Genomic DNA, 21346 nt, shown 5'->3' on the forward strand with positions numbered 1-21346 from the left:
AGGTTTAGTTTAGTCCTGATTTAGTCCTGGTTTAGTCCTAGTTTAGTCCTGGTTTAGTCCTGGTTTAGTCCGTTAGTCCAGGTTTAGTCCTAGGTTTAGTCCTGGTTTAGTCCTGGTTTAGGTTTAGTCCAGGTTTAGTCCTGGTTTAGTCCTGGTTTAATGGTCCTATTAAAGCATGTTTCATAATTGTCTCTTAATTAGCGTTCTCCTCGTGTGGCGTTCCCTCATTTCCATTTGTGCTGACTTGTGTTTACAGCTGAAAATCTGCTGAGTCATGCTTTATTTCAACTGTAAATACAGCGCAGGTTTGTGGCAGAGTGGTTAATGTTTCTCCTGGAGGTAGCTTTAGAATGAGTTTAGCCACTAGTTTAGTCATGGCTTAGTCCTTATTTAGTCCTGCGTGGCTATAGTCCTGGTTTGATTCTGGTTTAGACCTTGTTTAGTCCTTGTTTAGATCTAATGTAATCCTGATCGAACCTTTGTTTTAAAAGTCCTACATTACACAAAATGGACTCTTGTGAGCTTTTAGTCATTTTAGAATGTTGTTACCTTCGTCAAAAACAAACCTGGAGTTGTGTTTTGTCTCCAAAGCTCAAAATTCTGGTAGTTTTCAAGTTAACAGCTCCTTTCACCTTTAGTTCAGTAGAGTTTGGCAATTCCAATGATCCGCATGATTCTAGTGAAGGTGTATGGAGTTTAATCACACTGAAGCACTTCCTGTATTACCACATGACATCACAAGGTGGAGAGAGAAGTTTGTCTGAGAGAAGAACTCAGCCTCAATGTGCAGAGTTTGTGTGTTTAACATGTGGGAATGAAACAAAACACAACTCCAGGTCTGTTTGTGATGAGGAAACTACATTAGAACATAGGTCAGAAAATAATGTAATATTTGTCTTTAATTATGTTTTTAGTCTTAGTGTTATGTTGGTAAGGCATTCTTAAAGGTGCATTGTGTAACTTTTTAATTGGATATGTCATTGCTCTGCCTGGAATGTTCCACAGTATGACATTAAAGATCTCTACCTTACACTTATTTTATTACAGGTGGTTTTATAGCTCAAAAATATCTAGAAAAACAGACATTCTGACTGTGAGTGGGGACGCCTCTCCACAGATCTGACCTGTAATGTGATCTGGACTCCATGGCGATAGAAAGAATAGAAACATCTTCAAGGAGAAACACATCTGACGGATCCTCCACCAGAAAAGTTACACAATGCACATTTAAAATAAAAGAAATAACACGTTTTATTGTCCTAACCACAGAAATACTGAATATGAGCTGCTCCTTTCTTTAAAAAGCTCTCCTCCTTCTCTCCTCTTGTCCCTCTAACCCTGGTTTAACCCACGGGCGGCCATTTTGGCTCAACTGTGTCAGTAATTGGTCGGAGATGAAAGGGGAAAGGAGGAAACTGCCCGGGTCTGTGTCAGCTCTTGGATCCAGCAAGGATTTACTCCGAGGAGAGATGGTCATTAGATAATAGTCTGAATCGGCTCTTTCCTTTCGCGGTCTGACCCCCGTAAACCGCATATCCCACAATGCTTTGGTGCCGTGTTCATTTAATGGTTAGACTTTTATTGAGTTAAACCACTGCTGCCAATTTATAGTGTTTTTATACGGTAGATGATGGATTTCCAATTCATTATACCTCTCCTGCGACTGCTTCGTCTAACTGCTGCGTGGGCCAAATTGACAAAAAAGAATAGAAATTTCTTCCAGATGAATTTTTTTTTTTATTTTTTTTTTTACAGTGAATCAGAAATGTGTCTGTAAATGTGTTCAGATTTAAATATGGCTCAGAAGAAAAGTGAATGAAATACAATGAAATGAATTTATATTGTTTAAAATGAGGTATTTTACATATATTTCTAACACATAACATACTTAGATCACCATTTTATCTTTTCTTGTTTTGAAAATGCTGTATTCACCAAAAAAACAAACAAACATATTTGCATGTTTTATGTATGTTTTTGATGCTTTAAGTCTCCCTTCCCTTTGCTCCCCACGCTAACTCACTGCCCCTTCAGAACGTTGTCACAACTTTCAGCGTGCATCCCACTGTTGAAACTACTGCACGTCGCATCAAGTTTGTCAGGTTCTTGTGTACAGTTTTGTATCATGTTTTTGTATGTATCCTTGTGTGTCAGATGCCCTCCCAGATGTTGTGGTGTGTCAGATGCCCTCCCAGATGTTGTGGTGTGTCAGATGCCCTCCCAGATGTTGTGGTGTGTCAGATGCCCTCCCAGATGTTGTGGTGTGTCAGATGCCCTCCCAGATGTTGTGGTGTGTGTGGATAAACACGGCAGGAGAATGGACCTTGTCACTTATAGAAACAATCAGGGGAAAAAAAAAACATTTCTGGATATGTGGAGGACACGGTCTCTTTCTCCGTGTGACAGAGGGACATGTGTTTGAGACTCGCTCGAGGCTCTAGTCTGGACCTGGAGCAGACCTCAGGACAGACTGGACCAGACTCTAATTTGACTGAACATTCTGCACTGCTAAACTTTTTTGTATATTTATGGAGAATTGTCGTGTGGGAGCATGGGTGACGTAGACTTGTGGGTGGAGCATTGGACAGAATCTTACGGCTGGTGTAAGGAGGGTTTGAATAGGGAGAGATCCAGCGCCGATGTCTGCGGGATCCAGATGGCTGCCTGCCTACACTGGGTTATTTCCACACCCCCACCCTACCCAGTTCCTAGTCCTGTGGAAATGTTTGTACTGTGCTTTGACTCTCTGCTCATGTCGCGGAGGTGTTGTTGTTTTATTGTGTACTCTGCCATACTATGCTCCAATAGGTGCATGGTCTGGGGGTGTTCCTCTTTTTTTTTTCCTCCTCCCCATATCCTCATGTTTGCTGCATTGTTTATTCATATTTTCTCCCTGTGTCCTGGTCTGGTCCTTATCTAGTTTCCCCATGTCATATTGGATTGTGTGTTTGTAATGTACAGACAGGGTAACAGGTCCAATTTTGATTCCTTTGTATGTTCAGTACATGTGAAGAAATTGGCAATAAAGGCCATTATTCATTCAGTAGATTACTCACACATGTATGGATGACATTTCAAATCTCTTCAGGCATGGACTTGATGAAGGAACAAAGTTATAACATGGTGGAAAGCTAAAGAAAAAGAATGATTTTGCATAAATAATACCACCTCTTTAAAGACACACCATGTTACTTTTCCCGTGTAGAGTCCACCACCTGCTTGTTTCTGTGGAGATGGTATTGCAATATTCCACAATATGGCATTAAACATATCTAGCTAATATCTATTTATCTGCCAGTACAGGGGTTTTATTGCTCAAACTTGAAAAAACATGTATTTGTTCTGATACAGCTCAAGATCATTCTAAAGCTATTCAAGTAAAGGTTCATTTCTGTCCTGTGATTGTGACTTTTTTAGTCTTGATACTTGTGAAAAATGAAAATCCAGTTTTGATACTAGGTTTAGTATCGATTAGCATCAGATTTTTGATTCTTTTGACAACCCTTGAACAAACACTACTTCTGCTATTACTGTGTTTAGAAGTAAAAATCACATTAGTGACTTTAGCCCCCCCTGCAGTTTGATGTGGTCTTGCTAATGTCCGTCAGTGCTCCTTTAATGACTCCCATAAAGCTGCATTGATCTCACTTCCAGTCTGTGTAAGTTTAAATATAGTCTGTCTGTATCCGAGTGCGAGTCAAAGTGCCTCTGACTGCCTCTGATCTCTGCTTTGGGCAAATACACTTTTATCAGCTTCATCTGAACGCCACAGCTCAAAACAAGGACTTTTTCATTTGGTTTAAAGGATGCTTTGATACTTTGAAGCTGATGTCATCAACTTTCCCAGGGGTGTGAAGCTAACTGGAGGCACTGCTCTGTCTGAAGCTCTGTTAGACTTTAATCTGAGTTTTATTTCAACACAATCTGACCATGAGGAACTTCACTGGAGCTACAACAGATGAGCAGATTTGTGCTGTGAAACAAGTCCCTCAAATTACACATTGCAAACTAGCTAGCATTAACCAACAGTTTTTCAGTGTTCAGTCACTTTCACCTTTTTGCTGCAAGTCATGTTCGTGTTCACGTTCACATTCATGTTCATCTTTATGTTCATGTTCATGTTCATGTTTATGTAAGGCTGTGCAATTCATTGAATTTTGATCGCGATTTCCATTTGTGTAACAAACTCACATAATCGAGTTGAAATGATTTACAAAGTTTATTTTGGGATACACATACAAGCTACATACTTTATGTGTAGCCTATATTTATTTTCAATTTGAAAGTTTTGTGTAAATAATCAATAACAAAGCGTTTTTGTTTTTTTAGAGAGAGAAATGCTAAATAAATGCATCATGTAACTAAAAACTAATCATATGAGTAATCGTGATTTCAATATTGACCAAAATAATTGTGATAATGATTTTTTTTTCCTTAATCGAACAGCTCTATGTTCACGTGTTTTGATTTGGTCAATGTTTAACTCATTACAGTCTACATACATTATATTCAATCTGATGTCATAAAATAAAATATATTCAGTGTAGAACAATCAAATGAAACACTGAGTAAGTCAGTGAGCAGGTGTAGGCAGAAGCTGAAGCTTATTGTGCCTCCGCTTATCTCCAACTACAGCACGTTCATGGACTTTCATCTCAAAATTAATATGACATTAATACGTCATCATAATGAAAAATCAACAATTATTCTAATTATAACAAAAAATATCTACTAACGTTATTCTTTCACATATTTTTCTGTTGCTATTCTCTTAAAAGTTATTTTGAATTAAAAAAGAGAATTTGGTTTGTTTTAGTTGCTTGACAGTTGCTCGTTTGCTTGATAAACAGTGTGCAGCCTGTGGAACACACATGTACCTCTTAGATTATATTTACTGTCTCTCTGAGTGAACACTGCCTGCAAAGAAAGAGCAATTTGATAGGACATTTGATAGGATGAACAATGAGTTCTGGGTGCATGGTTCAAGAGTCTAATGGCTTTTTTTGCAGTAGAAGGACTGGATTAGTTTTAGATTTATATGTGTTTCCCCAAATTTCAAGGCCATATTCTTCATTCAACATTCTAGGTAAGGTGTGATGATGAGAGAACAATAAAGTTGATGCAATGCATTTTTATTCAGAATATACCGTCATTTATTTATTTATTTCTTCTGTTGTATGGAGTGTGTTTACATGCACATCAGTATCCCGGTTATTCTCCATATCCCGGTTCTGTCAGTGTTCGTGTTACTGTGTTTACATGCGCACTGAGAAACCGGGACACTCATATCCCCGTATACATGATCAAATGGAGTATCCCGGTTTCTTGACATAATCTTACAAATGCGCAATCACAAAAATGTACTTAAATCAATTTAATAAACCAGGAAAAATACAAACCGTGAGCTCCTTTAGCATAAGAAGCTAAGGAGCTACGAGATCTCCCACAATCCACTGCACACATCAAACCAACAGATTCTTCATTAAAATCTTCTGCATAAATAAACTCAACTTTACAACATATAAACCATAACCACTGTAGAGCCACATCAGCCCGTTTGATCAGATCATTCAGCTCTGATCACATTTGTTTACGTTTTACAGAAACGAGACTTAAGACCGCATCGCTAATTAGCATAAACTGTGTTGATAAAAACAGCTGCTCCTTGTGCCGCTGATGTGGTTCAGCTTCTTTTGGACTAAATGACACGACTCAGTGGATTATGTGTGTTCTTTTTGTGACAGAAGAGGTGTTAATGGTGGTAAGTTTGTTCTGTTCGTATACAGTACAGGAGATAGTTCATGTTTTAGCTTTTCAGTGATCACACGAGTGCACGTTATACGAGTGCAGATTGTACATGTGCAGGTTTAGCGCAGCTACATTTTACTCATGTGGTCACTTTATTTATGTTGGTCACTTTATTTATGTTGGTCAGTTTATTTATGTCGCTACTGTTGTGGTGAAAAGACTGGAAAGTGGGCGGCAGTAGTTCAGTTGGTAGAGCATTCACCCACTGATCTGAAGGTCGGCGGTTTGAATCCCACTCTCAACATGAACATCACAGGTTGAGCGGTCAGATCCACTGACCCACAGGTTGGCTGGTGTGATTCTAGCTCCCACAGATGAATGCTGCTGTTGTGTCCTTGGGCAAGACACTTAACCCACCTTGCCCACAGTGTCTGCATACACTGGTGTGTGAATGAGTGAGTGGTTCCTTGTTGTAAAGTGCCTTGAAGGTGGAAAAGCGCTATAGAAAAATGTGACCATTTACCAAGTGTGCACTCAACTTTATGTTGCAGTAACCGGGTACTGCGTTTACAAGTATCCCGGTTACTATCGGAATAAACCAGCTGCAGTAACCCGGTTTCTAATAACCGAGATACTGAAACCGGGTTACTGCGTTACCGGGTTACATGCACCATGAAGAAACCGGGATACTCAAAAAACCCGATCATAACCAGGTTATTGATGTGCATGTATACGCACTCCATGTAATCACTCCAAGAAATGTGATATAATGTACCTTTTCTATTTCATGTTCATTCATTTTAATTTAATATCATTCTTTATTTTGTTATTACTAAATATCAGAAATTTCATTTTGTCAAGATTTACTGATCATTTATTTAAATCAAACCAACCAAAAAACACCTAAACAGGACTGTGAACACTTTTAATCATCACAGGCTCCTGAAAATGTACTGTTTAAATCCATTTTGCATTTTTTCTTGAGGTTTGAGGTTTGAGTGTTTGCGTGATTCTGTATTTTCCTACATTTGAGACGTCAGAGTTCAGAAAATTACTATTTGTTCATCTCAAGTCCCCACCTGCATCTCTCTTCTTACTGATAAATCCAAATTTAATTAGGTTTAGTAACAGTGACTCAGTGGGTAGAGCACTCGTCCACAAGTAAGAAGGTCAGAGGTTTGATTCCCGCTCAGACCAGATTCACAGATTGGCAGCCTTGTCTCCATCAGTCTGTCCCAGGGCAGCTGTGGCTATTTGCTTACATTACTGAGTGTGAAGTCAATGAATAATTCCAATGTAGAGTTTTGAGAAGCTTTGAGAAACCTGTTAATCACTTGTAGGGTCACTTGCTTGTCTCAATGGAAATAGGTAGGGTTAATGCCATATTGTGGAACATTCTAGGCAAACTTGTAGTATCACCATGGAGACAAGCAGGTGGCAGACCCTCCATGAGACAAGTGTTGCGTTGCAGCTTTAGGACGTTCTTTGAGCTGTTGTGTGTGTTGTCTTCCGCAGAGACGAGCTTCCTGTTGGGGAACGCTCAGATCGTGGAGTGGCCCGTCGTCTATAGCAACGATGGATTCTGTAAACTGTCGGGGTTCCACAGGGCAGAGGTCATGCAGAAGAGCTCCACCTGCAGGTACAAGCACGCAACTGCAACACACAAACTGTAACATCAACTGACAGGAGTGAACCAGAAATAAACCAGGACTGAACCAGAAATAACCAGGACTGAACCAGGATTGAACCAGGACTGAACCAGTACTAAACCAGGATTAAATCTGAATAAACCAGAGCTAAACCAGGACTAAACAAGGACTAAACTAGGGCTAAACCAGAACTAAACCAGGATTGAACCAGGACTGAACCAGGATTGAACCAGGACTGAACCAGGACTAAACAGGGACTAAACCAGGGCTGAATCAGGACTAAACCAGTACTAAATCAGGACTGAACCAGAACAAAACTAAGGCTCTAATTGAGCTAAACCTATAGTAAATCAGGTTTAAGACAGGACTAAACAAACAAAAAACAAGGTCTACATCAGGTCTAACCGAACACTAACTAGGACAAAATCAGGACCAAGGCAGCACTAAACCAAAATTACACAAGGACTTAATTAAGACTATAGGACCAAAACAAGAACTGTGTAGATTGTTCTACAAATGTACAAATATAGAATCACTTTTTGTCGCTAACTTCCCCAAAATTTAAATAAAACAATAGTACTTTTGTCGTGTGGGATTCTGAGGCTGTTTCGGCGACACTTTTATGAATTCCACTTGAAATGGTGCCATTAAAAACACATTATGCTGAAATGGGGCCTGAGGCACAATCTGTGAGTAACTGAATACACTGTCATATGTGATGTATGTGAGTCTGCACTGAGGCAAGGCTCTGTTTAATAAGACCAAGTCAAAATCACAATTAAACCAAATGTGGGAAAAACACATTCAGTTTTCATTTCACCCAGTCGTAATTTATTTGTTTATTTTTTATAATGATAATAAAATTGTCATTATTGTATTTAGCTTTGTTGATACTTTTGTATTTGTTTATTGTTGTAAAGTGAAGTTGAGTGTCCAGAAAGGCGCCTCATAAATAAATGTGTTTATTCAAGAGGAGGTATTTTACTGCTATGGGGTATAAACCAGTGGCGGAGCGTGCATTTAACACCTAGGCCTTCAGTAATGCTCTGTCTGTAACAATCCACTCCTCAATAACTATTTTATGGTTATAAAAGTATCTTATTATACAGAAACACAGTATAAAGAGCCGTGGAGATTCTGTGCATGGAGAAGTGAGGAGGGGGGGTGTGCGGTGCACGAAAAAGAAGTGAAGAGCGACGGGGTGCTAAACCAGGACTAAACCAGAACTAAAGCAGAACTAAACCAGGACTGTTTGTCGGGACTGGCCTGAAGGTGCGCCCACAGTCTACATGGGCTACTGTCGGATGACCGCAGACGAAAGGGCTGCGCCGGGGCCAGTGCTCCGAGCTGCACGGGGCTCAGTGCAGCTGTCGCCCGATTGCGCTTTGCAGATACTCTCTCTCTTGCTCTCTCTCTCACTCAAGTCCAGTTTAGGTTTAGTCCTGGTTCTGCTACAGATACAGTTTGCTGCTTTGGCTGGTTCACTCTCTGACTGTCCAATCACTGGTGAATCCGGTGACGTCTTGCGCCTGCTAGAAGGCCCTGGTGATACCAACTCAAAATCTGATTGGGAAGCAACAGTTTCATGGACATTTATTTTGTGTTCAAGAGCCTGCAGAGCAGATTGTGAAGGCCTCAGGGACACTTCTTTGACTTTGACTCTGCCTAGCATCAAGTGACGGCTGAAATGTGATTGGTCAAATGCTTTAATATGAAAATACATGTGTGGAAGCAGCACAAGCATCAGAAAAGCCCTGGAAGCGGACAGACCATTTGGAATTATTTAATAATAATATAATTAACATCAGTCTGTGATTCAGATATTGTTTTAGGCCAGCAGAGAAGGCCCACCACTGGTATAAACTGCTAACCCATAACATATTTAGATCACCATGTTACCTTTTATTGTTTTGAAAATGTTATATTTACCGAAAAACAACATAGTAACATGTATTATAAGTTTGACTTTTATATGATTTTTAATTCTCTGAGTCTTGTTCTTGTTTACTGTGTCCTAAGTGTAATTTCTCACCTGTTTTGTTTTCACCTGTTTCTTTCTCCTCAGCTTCATGTACGGCGAACTCACCGATAAAAAGACCATTGACAAAGTGCGTGAGGCGTTTGATAACTACGAGTCCGACTGCTTTGAGATCCTGCTGTACCGAAAGAACCGTGAGTCACTCCTCTGTGTCTGTGGGACGAGTTCAGACTGAAAAAGCTGCATTGTGTAACTTTTCAAGTGGAGGGTCTGTCAGACACTTTTCTCCATGGAGATATTAGATGCTGGAATGTTTCACAGTATGGCATTAAAGCTTTTTATCTTCATGCAGACCAAACCAGACCAAGTTACAGGTCAGGTCTATGGAGAGGCGACCCCGCTCACAGTCAGAATGTCTGTTTTCGAGGCATTTTTCAGCTGTAAAACCACCTGTAACTGAATAAATGTTAAGTAGGGCTGTTTAATGTCATACTGTGGAACATTTCAGGCAGAGCAATGATGTATCCATAGAAACAAGCAGGTGATGGACCCCCAAGCACAAAGTTAAACAGTGTACCTTTTAAATAAATCAAATCAATTTAAGGGCCAATATTACATTTATATTATATTATATTAGTTCTTCTGTCAAACTGAAAACGCTCTGTTCCACCTTGTGATGTCATGTGGTTATACAGAAATGCTCCACTGTTTTTTTAAGATCCACACACCTTCACTAGAATCATTTGGGTCATTTCAGCCCTGGAATTCCTGACATCTGAAAAAAGTAAAAGTCGCTGTGAACTTGAATACTACCACTACATGACATCACGAGGTGGAACAGAGCATTTTGAGCTTTGGGGATGCAGACAGACTAATACACTAGGATTACTCAAACGTGTGAATGAAACAAAACACAACACTGGGTCTGTTTTAAAACTACAGGACACAGTTGAAGATAAAAACAAACACAATTTAACGAGTGTGTTATTTCAGCACCATGGACAGCTCCACCGAGAAGGGTTGAGAGTTTTGGGTGTTGAAGGGCCCATTTCATGCAAAATCAACTTTTCAGAGCTTTCTACCTTCTAAGAGTGATGTGTGGGCCTTGTATATGTCACTGAAGTGGTTTTTTGATTGATTCGGTGTTTTTTTTTTTTAAACAAATTGCAGCGTATTTCTGCCACCCTCCCACGTGACAACGAACTAAAGCTGCTCCAACGATGACGCGGCAGCTACACCTTTGACGCGTTTGACGTAGCAGAAAACGCTTCACAACATGGGCAGGTTTTGTTATGTATTTGGTTGTTCTAGACGCTCTGAACGGGATAAAACAAATCGTTTCTTCACTATTCCTCTGGAAATTACTCATCAGGAGCTCAAACAAGGGAATTATCGAAAAAAAGACGCGGATTACGACTAGCAAAAATAAACCACGAAGAGATTTCCTATTGTACCATCAAGACACATGAAGTTTCATCAAGATATTTGCTATTTAAATTGTTTCATACTTTATTTAATGAAAGAAGCACATTTACTGAACTAAAATTTCATAAATTTATCCAGAAAAACCCACACTAGTTTATGATTCAACGAACCCACTTTGGACTCTTATGATCAACATGATGAACCTCGAAAGAAACGGCCATGAAAAGATCCTTGCGAACGTTAGAAAGATCTGCTCGCAAAAAGTGATTAATTCTATAAGACATAGTTGTGGTAATAAAGAAAACAAGGGTCCCACGATGAGTGACATGTTTATATGTGCGCTGGAAGATGCAGTTTCTACTGCCACTCACACTGCAAATGTTTTCTTTTTACATTTTAGTTCAGTAAATGTGCTTCTCTCATTAAATAAACTATGAAACTATTTAAATAGCAAATACCTTGATGAAAGTGACGTGAGTGTGTCTTGATGGGACCATAGGAAATCTCTTCGTGGTTTATGTTCTCTAGACATAATTCCCGTTTTTTTGTTTTTTTTTTTCCGATAATTCCCTTGTTTGATCCTGATGAGTCATTTCCAGAGGAACAGTGAAGAAACGAATCATTTTATCCCTCTCAGAGAATCTAGAACAACCAAATACACAACAAAACCTGCCCATGTTTCTCTGATGCTGCTGAAGTCAATGACATAGTGTTGCCTGGTGTCATGGCGACGTAGGTACCGTTGCTATAGGGGTCACATGACGGTGCAAAGCCTCTATAGTGTAATGGATGTTCCAAAACCCAAATAGTGCTTGTTTATGTGCAGAAGATACAACGTGAAAGAGTTATTTTGCATCAGATGGACCCTTTAAAAATTCACTCTCTCTTCTCTTATGTAATCAAAGCAACCTAATTACTCACTACGATGGATTTATAAGCATTTTGAGAGACCAAAGCTGCTGACGGTGGGCCTGCTTTGTGGCTGATAATGCTTTTAATTAAGACGCAGCTAGCTCCCAGTCACACATACATTTAATGAAATATTCAAACTGTAAACAATAAATCCTTCCAAACATGTCTGAAATACTCCCATCAAAAGGTTAAATTCTGAATTTAAACAATTTAAAGTTTTTGAGACAGCAGCTCCCACTCTCCCCCTCTCAAAGCTGCTCTTCTCTCTGTCTTTTCACCCGTTCTCTCTCTCCTTTGTCATTATCTCCGTATAATTCTTACCCCAAGCTGTTCCCTCCCTTTCTCTCTCTTTCCCTCCTTCTTTCTCTCTTTTTCTCTGTCCACCTGTTTATCTTTACTGCTCTGTCCATTCTTTCCCTCTTTGTCTTTGTTCTCTCTTTCCCTCCTCTTCGTCTTTCTGTCTTTCTTCTGCTCACCTGTTTATCTCTCTCTTTCTGTCCCTTTTCACTCTTCCCTCTCTCCTTCCCGCTCTCTCTGCCTTTCACTCCCTTCTCTCCATTTTCTATCTCTCTGTTTCTTTCTTTCTACTCCTGCTTCCTCTCTTTCTCTCCTCTCTCTTTTTTGTCCCTCCTCTTCTCTTCTCCTCTCTATTTCATTCATCTCTCTCTCTCTCTCTCTCTCTCTCTCTCTCCTTCTCACCCTTTATGTCTTTCCCTCCCTTCTTTCCCATTTTCTATCTCTGTCTTTTTTTTCCTGTTCATTCTCTATCCAATTCTCTCATTCTCTCCCTCTCTTTGTCCTCTCTCTTTCTTTCTCTCCTCTCCCTCTTTCTGTCGCTCTCTTTCCTCTGCCCACCTGTTTATCTCTCTCTCTCTGTCCCTTCTCTGCTCTTACCCTCTCTTTCTTTTCATTCTTCCCTCTCTCTCCTTCTCGCTGTCTCTTTCTTTCGCCCCCTTCTCTCCCATTTTCTATCTCTCTGTTTCTTTCTTTCTGTCCCTGCTCTGTCCAATTCTCTCATTCTCTCCCTCTCTTTGTCCTCTCTCTTTCTCTCCTCTCCCTTTCTCCCTCTCCCTCTTTCTGTTCACTCTCTTTCCTCTGCCCACCTGTTTATCTCTCTCTCTGTCCCTTCTCTGCTCTTTCCCGTCTTTCTTTTCACTCTTCCCTCTCTCTCCTTCTCGCTCTTTCATTCTGCTCCTGCTTCCTCTCTTTCCCTCGTCTCTCTTTTTTGTCCCTCTTCTCTCTTTCTTTCTTTCTTTCTTTCTTTCTTTCTTTTCTTCTCTTTGTCCTCTCTCTTTCTATCCCTCCTCTGCTCTTCCCCTCTCTCTTTCTTTTCACCTGCTCTCTCTCTCTCTCTCTGTCTCTCTCTTCACTCACTCTCTCTTTCACCCCCTTCTCCCACATTTTCTATCTCTCTGTCTCTTTCTTCTACCCTGTCCCTCTCTTTGTCCTCTCTCTTTCTCTCCTCTCTCTTTCTATCTCCCCTCTGCTCTTCCCCTCTCTCTTTCTTTTCACTCTTCCCTCTCTCTGTCTGTGTTTCTCCTTCTCACTCTCTCTGTCTCTCTCCCTCTCCTTCTCACCCTTTATGTCTTTTCCTCCCTTCTCTCCCACTTTCTATCTCTCTGTCTTTTTTTCTGTTCATTCTCTATCATATTCTCTCATTCTCTCCCTCTCTTTGTCCTCTCTCTTTCTCTCCTCTCCCTTTCTTTCTCTCTCCCTCTTTAGCTCATTCTCTTTCCTCTGCCCACCTGTTTATCTCTCAATTTCTGTCCATCCTCTGCTCTTCCCCTCTCTCTTTTTCACCCTTCAATCTCTCTCTCTCTCTCTGTCTCTCTCCTCACTCACTCTCTCTTTCGCCCCCTTCTCCCACATTTTTTATCACTCTGTCTCTTTTTCTCTACCCCCTCCCTCTCTTTGTCCTCTCTTTCTCTTCTCTCTTTCTATCCCTCCTTTGCTCTTCCGCTCTTTCTCTCTCCTCGCACTATTTCTTTCTCCCTCTTCTCCCACGTTTTCTCTCCGTCTCTTTCTTTCTGTCCCTGCTCTATCCAATTCTCTCATTCTCTCCCTCCTCTCCCTCTTTTTTGCTCTCTCTTTCCTCTGCCCACCTGTTTACCTTTCTCTCTTTGTCCTTTCTCTGCTCTTTCACTTTCTCGCTCTCTTCTTCTCACCCTTTCTTTCTTTTGCTCCCTTCTCTCTCATTTTCTATCTCTTAGTCTCTTTCTTTCTCATCCTGCTCCCTCTCTTTGTCCTCTCTCTTTCTCCTCTCTCTTTCTATCCCTCCTTTGCTCTTCCGCTCTTTCTCTCTCCTCACACTATTTCTTTCTCCCTCTTCTCCCACGTTTTCTCTCCGTCTCTTTCTTTCCGTCCCCGCTCTATCCAATTCTCTCCCTCTCTCTTTCTCTCCTCACTCTTCCCTCTCTCTCGCTCTCCCCTCTCCGCTGTTTCTCTTTCGTTCTATCCGTTTTATTGTCGTTCTTGTGTGGCGTTGCGGTCGGTCAGCACTTCTCAGGATTGATCTCGGTGTTTTTGCAGTGTTGCCGGATTGATTGCTTGGATTGGTTTTACAGTGCATTCTGAGCGAGCGGTGCGTTTAAGGTCTTCTTTTACAGTGGGATTTTCTGCTGATGGGGCTGCTCTGTTGGCGCACACAGATACACACAGACACACACAAACACACACAGAGACACGCACACAGAGATACAGAGAGACAGTCTGTTAAAACCAATCATTGTATTTCGAGTGTCAGAGGAAAAGATGCTCAAAGTAACTGTTCCTGAATGCACTCTCCTCTACACAGCAGGTTTAAAGAATCACTATGGAACTTTTCTAGGGGAGGGTCCATAGATATATAGAATGGTAGATCTAGCGTTCAGCCTTGTGGCATGATAATACTGCTGCCATCTTGGTACTGGGCTTCAGTGGTCTAAGGTAAAGATTTTCACAGTATCAGCGAGCAAAGATGCTGGACTTATGTGCCGCATACAAAAAGACAAAAGAGCAAGGCAATAACATTTCATAGATTTTGTTTTGTAGGACTGTGATACTAAATGTTTGTTTTGAACCCAGATTGAACTAGGACTGAACCAAGACTGAGATAGAGACAGAGAGAGAGAGAGACAGAGAGAGAGAAAGAAGGAGCGAGAGACCTGAGCCCGTGGAGCAAGGTGTCCGCAAAATGAGATTGAGTGACGGCTGTGCTTAGCCCCGTGGAACTCTGCCCGCAGTCACCCGACTGTCTATGCGGGCACATCTCCAGGCCGTCCCGACACTCAGAAGCCTGGCCCGGGCTCCCCCCCTGCAATATAACTTAGCCAGAACCCAAAGTTATTTTTCAGAAAGCAAATGAGGTGTTCTGATAGGACATGCATATGCACCAAGGCTAATGCTGTTTCAGTATTTCATTTAGTTGAATTGTTGAACCTTTTAATAGTTTCTTAAGTCTATATCAGGCATGTCCAAACTATGACCCGGAGGCCAAATGTGGCCCTCAGACAAATTTTTCTTGGCCCTCTGGCTTCCAGGTGAATTAGCCCAAATTACCTTGCATCAAGTTTTTTGAAAATCTACCTTGATAAAGCCAATATTTAATATTTAATGTGTGATTTTAAGGATCTTAGCATGAATAAAGACTGGTGGATTTATTGAATTAGTATTATTGTATAATTGTTACATTACACTATTCATTTCAAGTTAATATTGGTTGCGCTATAGTGCTACTGGTCTGTGGGAAACACTGCTATCACCTTGTGCCTGATTGATGTTCATTCATTTAAAGCAGTGATACCCAGTACCAAGATGGTGGCTTTGCTGACACATTCGTTCCAATATTCAGCGGTAATCAATGCGAGATCTACTATTCTAAGCGTCTATCATCTACTTGTCTCCATGGAGACAAGTAGATGATAGCGGCTAAAATATTCTACAGGAAGGCATTGAACTAATCTATCTTGTATTTATTCAATTGCAGGTGTTTTTATTACTATAAAAGACCATGAAAAACATGTATTGTTTCTGTGAGCGGGGTCACCTCTCCACAGATCTGACATGTAACTTGGTGTGCTTGTTTGTATGTTGAGAGATAGGTTTAATGCCATACTGTGGAACATTCCAGGCAAAGTAATAACGTCTTCATGGAAACGTTCTTGTTTCTTATAATGAGTTTGTTATTCTGACCCTGCCCAATCCGTGTCGTCCCCACAGGAAGTCCAGTGTGGTTCTACATGCAAGTGGCTCCCATCAGAAACGAGAACGACAAAGTGGTTCTGTTCCTCTGCACCTTTAAAGACATCACCCTGTTCAAGCAGCCAATCGAGGACGAGAACACCAAAGGTAACAACTACTACTACTATTACTATAAGTACTGCTACTACTACTACAACTACTACTACTATTATTATAACTACTGCTACTACTGCTACTACTACTATTATTATAACTACTGCTACTACTATTACTATAAATACTACTACTACTACTACTACTATTACTATAAGTACTACTACTACTACTACTACTACTACTACTATTACTACTACTACTACTGCTACTACTACTTACTACTGCAACTACTACTACTACTGCTACTGCTACTACTAATGCCTACTACTACTACTACTACTACCTGCTACTCTGCTACTACTGCTACTACTACTACTACTACTACTACTACTACTACTACTACTACTACTACTACTACTACTACTGCTACTGCTACTGCTACTACTACTACTACTACTACTACTACTGCTGCTGCTACTACTGCTACTGCTGCTAATATTACTACTACTTCTACTACCTACCGCTACTGTTGCTACTGCTGCTACTACTGCAACATGCAGTACTGTATGCACTACTGTATTGATTTGATGAAAACAAGTGTTTTTATTTGACAGTAAAAACACTCTTCTCGTGTACATAAAACTGCGTTTGAAGGTGAAGTGTCTTTATCAATCAGTGACACGTGCTGATGGCAGCACAGAGCAGTACTGCAGTAGCGTGTACTGTAGAGTTTTATAGTACATGAAGTTCAGCCTGTGGGTTTAAAGGACCTTTGACTGCTCCAAGTGACAATAATCTAACATCACAACACATCTGGACGTGTTTGTATCACTCAACATCAGATGGACAGTGTGAAAGGAAATGTACTATTTACTTTTCATTGAGATTTAATGTTTGTGCACTTTGTTTTTACTGTTTTAAAAAGGTGAAAAACAGAAGTAGTTCATTGTAAACAGTTTGCAGTGCAAGTTCTTCCTCACTGGCCTTATGTTATTCACCACGATGAGTTTATAACTGAACATTTTTCACATATTTTGCCCAAATGTCAGATGCCCTCCCAGACATTGTGGTGTGTCAGATGCCCTCCCAGATGTAATCGTGTGTCACATGACCTCACAGATCTCACTGGAAGGAGGAGGACAGGGTTAAAGGTCAAACGTGGCCACAGGAGATTGTCTCGTGAGCGCTGGAATTTACGATACAAACTCTAAATGCAACATGACACACCCTAAAGCGTTTTATTGTCTGATATTCAGGAAGGGCACATTTGAATTCTAGTTGGTGTTAGCGTTACCATAATGCACCAAATATAAAGTCATCAGATGTTTGTCTCATGCACCACGGGATAAACAAGAAGAAAACTTGACCAATTCTGACCTGTTCTCCAGCTCATTTGAAACTATGATGAGTGACACAACACAAACCTGACCCAGCAAATTCTAAATGAATGAACGAAGACATGAATAGATAAAAAGATAACTAGAGAGATAGTGTCTTGCATAAGGACACAAAACAGAATAATAGAATACAGGAGCAGGGAGCTGGGCTTTGGTCCTTGTTTAAGCCTCAGGTCTCGAGTCGCTGAGCTGTGAGACTCTTTTATCGACCTGTCCTCTCATCCTCTCTCCTCATCCTCTTTATCCTCCTCCCCTTTTCCTCTCACCCCATCTCTCCCTTTCTTTATCCCTCTCTCTCCTTTCTCTTTCTCTCTCCCTTCTCTCTTTCTCCCTTGTCTACCACATCTACTCTTCTCTCTCCTATCCGACATTTTCCTCACTTGTGTCTTTTTCTCTCTCTTTCTCTCTCTTTACACTATTCCCTCTCTTTTCCTCTCTCTCCCTTCTTACCCCCTCTTGATCCCCCTATTCTCTCTCTCTCTCTCTCTCGCTCTCTGTCCCCATGCTCTCTTCTATATGCTCTTTCTTTCTTTCTTTCTTTCTTTCTCTCTCTCTCCCCTACTCTATTCCTCTTCTTCTTCTTCTTCTTCTTCTTCTTCTTCACTTTTCTCCCCTACCTTATTCCCCCCTCCTTTTTTGCTCCTCTCCTCGACCTCTTCTCTTTCCTTCTCCCTCTCTCTCTCTCTCTCTCTTTCTCTCTCTCTCTTCCTCCCCCTTTCTCTCTCTTTCTCTCTTGTCTACCACATCTACCCCTCTCTCTCCTATTTGACATTTTTGTCTCTCTTTTTCGCTCTTTCTCCCTTCTCTCTCAATACTCTATTCCTTCTCTTCTCCTCTTTCTTTCTCCCTACCCCCTCTCTTCCTATTCTCTCTTCTCTCTCTCTTCCCATGCTCTCTTCTATATGCTCCTTCTTTCTTTCTCTCTCTCTCTCTTCTCTACTATATTCCCTCACTCTTCTTCTTCACTTCTCCCCTCTCCTTACTCCCCTCTCCCTTTCTCTCCTCTCCCTCTTCTCTCGCCCCACGTTTTCCCCTCTCTTCTCCTCTCTCTCTCTTCCTGTCCCTTTCTCTCTCTTTCTCCCTCCTCTCTCCCCACACTATTCCCTCTCTTCTCCTCTGTGTCTCTTCCTGTCCCTCTCTCTCTCTCTTTCTCCTTCCTTACTCCCTCTTTCCCTATTCTCTGTTTCTTTCTCTCCCCCCATACTCTCTTCTATATGCTCTTTCTCCCTTTCTTTTTCACACTTCTCTCCCCCTCTCTCTCTCTCTCTCTTTCTCTCCTGTCCCCTCCCTCTCCCCCCTGAGGTCCTGGTGCATTATGGGTCGCGTATAGAGGGATATAAGTTTAAAATGGCCGTACGCTTCAGTGGAGGTGAACAGAGCTCCACTTCAGGCTCAGAACGCAGACAAAGACTGAGTCATGTCGTCTATATGGGAGCGTATGGAGGTCTATGGTCTTTTGTTAGTCTGTTTAGAAATTTCATCATATTCCTCATGGCATAAAATGTATGTGTCGGTATAGAAAATATAAGTATGGTTTTAACTTTCTGTTTCCATGTTCTCTTCACTTCCCTTACACGGCAAATTTCCCTGATCTGGCCAAGATTTTAAAACTTCTATCAGATTATTCATATTGTTTTCAGTTTTATCTACTTACTCGTTCTAAGCTGCTTCATTATTTTAAGAGAACTTGTCAAGTAAAATGATTTTGCTGCATGGACAGATCATTTCACTCCTTTTTCAGTCATTTTCTGATCGATTTAAGTGTTTAAATCTCACATTTTGGTCAAGCTTTTTTTTTCTTTGAATGCATTAAGAGCATTCTAATGATTCAACATGATGAGTAAAAAAATGCTTTTTTTTACAACAACGTTCAGCATTTCACTGTAATGCTGACAACAACTAACATGCTAACCGTGCACTTAGAGTACTGATTCTCAGACAATGAAATATGTAATTCGATGCAGACAGTACACAGTGGACTTGTTTCGATCTTTAGAGCTGCTTGTATCTGTACTCTGGTAAGTTGGGCTGTAACAGTACATGTATTTGTGCTGAACAGTTTTAGTACAGGATGTTCTGTTGGGTGCAGGGCTGTGCTCGCGCGAGTGAGTTTGTGCAGTTTGTGTGTTTACATTCGGCCATTACATGTGCAGCTACACAGAGGCTCAGATCTTTAATATTCACGAGAGAACTCATCTGTGATTGAGGCAGAGTGTCTCACAGCGCTTTATAGTTAGGACGGTCACCTTGACAACAATTGCCCCTCACCTTGACTATGTCCCTCGGAGCCACGGGAATCCTCGCAAAACTACTGTCGTTGCCTTTCGCTGACACAGAACAGCAAAAGTGTATTTACAGTCACTGGGGACGTTGTAACTGCAGCAGATCTGCACTTACTACAGACAAAGTGGACAAGTTGGTTTTTCAGGCCTAAAATATAAAGACTGAGTAAAACTTGTAAATAAAAGTAAAAGTAAAACTTTGTTTACTGTTTAAAAGGAATTTATTTTCATGATATTTCATACATTTGTTGCTTATTTGTACATATTTTTATTTAACTTATTAGTATTACCAAGCAGCACTTTTCATTTATTTTATTTTCCCATTTGTATAAATAAAAAAAAAATAAAAAAAATGTTGGTTTAATAAACATACAAATGGTTTTGCATTTTGTTCCATACTGTATCGAAAATGAACAGAACTGTGACCTCAAAACTGAGGTATGTACAGGAGTGTGATTTTTGTACTGTTACGCTCCTACTGGCAAGGCACATTTTGCTCAAAAATACATGGGGGGAAAATAGAGTACTGGACCATTTAAGTTTGTAATTATACCTGGATTAGAACAGAACCAAACAAACCAGGTTTATAATTGTAAATACATAAAATTCATGTTGAGTTTTGTCCACTTTGCGATGTGTTCACCCACATTGCTTAATATGAAAGTGGAGCGTATGAGTGATGGTGGTGGTCGAAGGGACCAATGGCAGAGACCGTCAGCTGCGCTTCTGTCAGTCTGCCCCAGGGCAGCTGTGGCTACAGTAGTAACTTCCTTTCACCAGGTCTGAAGTGAATGAATAATGCTCTGTAAAGCGTCTTTGTGACATATGTCTGAGAAAAGCTCTATATGAATAAAAACTTACTTACTTTTTAACAGAGATCTTTGTTAATGGTGCATTATGTAACTTTTTGGTTGGGGGTCCGTCACCTGCTTGTTTCCATGGATACATCATAATGCTGCTTGGAATGTTCCACAGTGTGACTTTAAACTTACATTTATCAAATTACAGGTGGTTAACTTGGTTTGGTCTGCATGAAGATAGAAACATTTAATTTAATGCCATACTGTGAAACATTCCAGATAAAGCAGTAACATTTCCATGAAGAAAAGCGTTTGATGGACCCATCACCAGAAAAGTTACACAATGCACCTTTAAACAGCCCCCCTGCTGAGTTGAGTTTGCACATACAGCGTTTCTATCACTGCTCTTGAACACATTTACCAGCCTTACATGTGTTTACCATCTGTGTGCAGTTAAAACTATGTTAACGTAAGCGAACCTGTCACCTCCACATGATACTATTACATAATCTCCTTTTGTTCATCTAAAGACTTCACTACGCAGCACTTTGAGAGGTAAATATGACAACAAAAGCTCCGATTGGGAAAGATAGTTCGCCTCCAGCAAATGGTTTAAACAGTACAGGAGAAAACGCACGGGCCAAAGCTAAAAATATCACACTTATATATAAAGAGAGACCAGGCTAAAACGAGAGGGAACACCAGAATACTATAATACAGATAGTTTTGGTTACTATGAGGTTCTATTTTTAGACACATTTTGGAACGTAATTATTTCAGATTACGGGGACCAAAAGAAATCCACGACAATGAAAAATAATGGGTTTATCAAATGAAATTGTCACCCTAAACAAAAACCCTAAAAATAATATGTTTCTTA

The 21346-nt window shown here is 40.5% G+C and overlaps 1 protein-coding gene across 1 annotated transcript in view; it reads left to right on the plus strand.

The window, feature by feature from the left end:
• Nucleotides 1-21346, plus strand: part of LOC110155077 (potassium voltage-gated channel subfamily H member 5-like) — a 51227-nt gene that overhangs the window by 2923 nt on the left and 26958 nt on the right. Inside the window, exons 2-4 of the mRNA XM_055155495.1 lie at nt 7264-7387; nt 9463-9569; nt 15910-16038. Coding sequence (XP_055011470.1) covers nt 7264-7387; nt 9463-9569; nt 15910-16038 — 360 coding nt within the window. The remainder of the gene's footprint in view (nt 1-7263; nt 7388-9462; nt 9570-15909; nt 16039-21346) is intronic.

Source organism: Boleophthalmus pectinirostris, unplaced genomic scaffold (genome assembly GCF_026225935.1).
Source record: "Boleophthalmus pectinirostris isolate CB_2022bp ecotype Guang Dong unplaced genomic scaffold, ASM2622593v1 HiC_scaffold_10, whole genome shotgun sequence".
Classification (NCBI taxonomy): domain Eukaryota; kingdom Metazoa; phylum Chordata; class Actinopteri; order Gobiiformes; family Gobiidae; genus Boleophthalmus; species Boleophthalmus pectinirostris.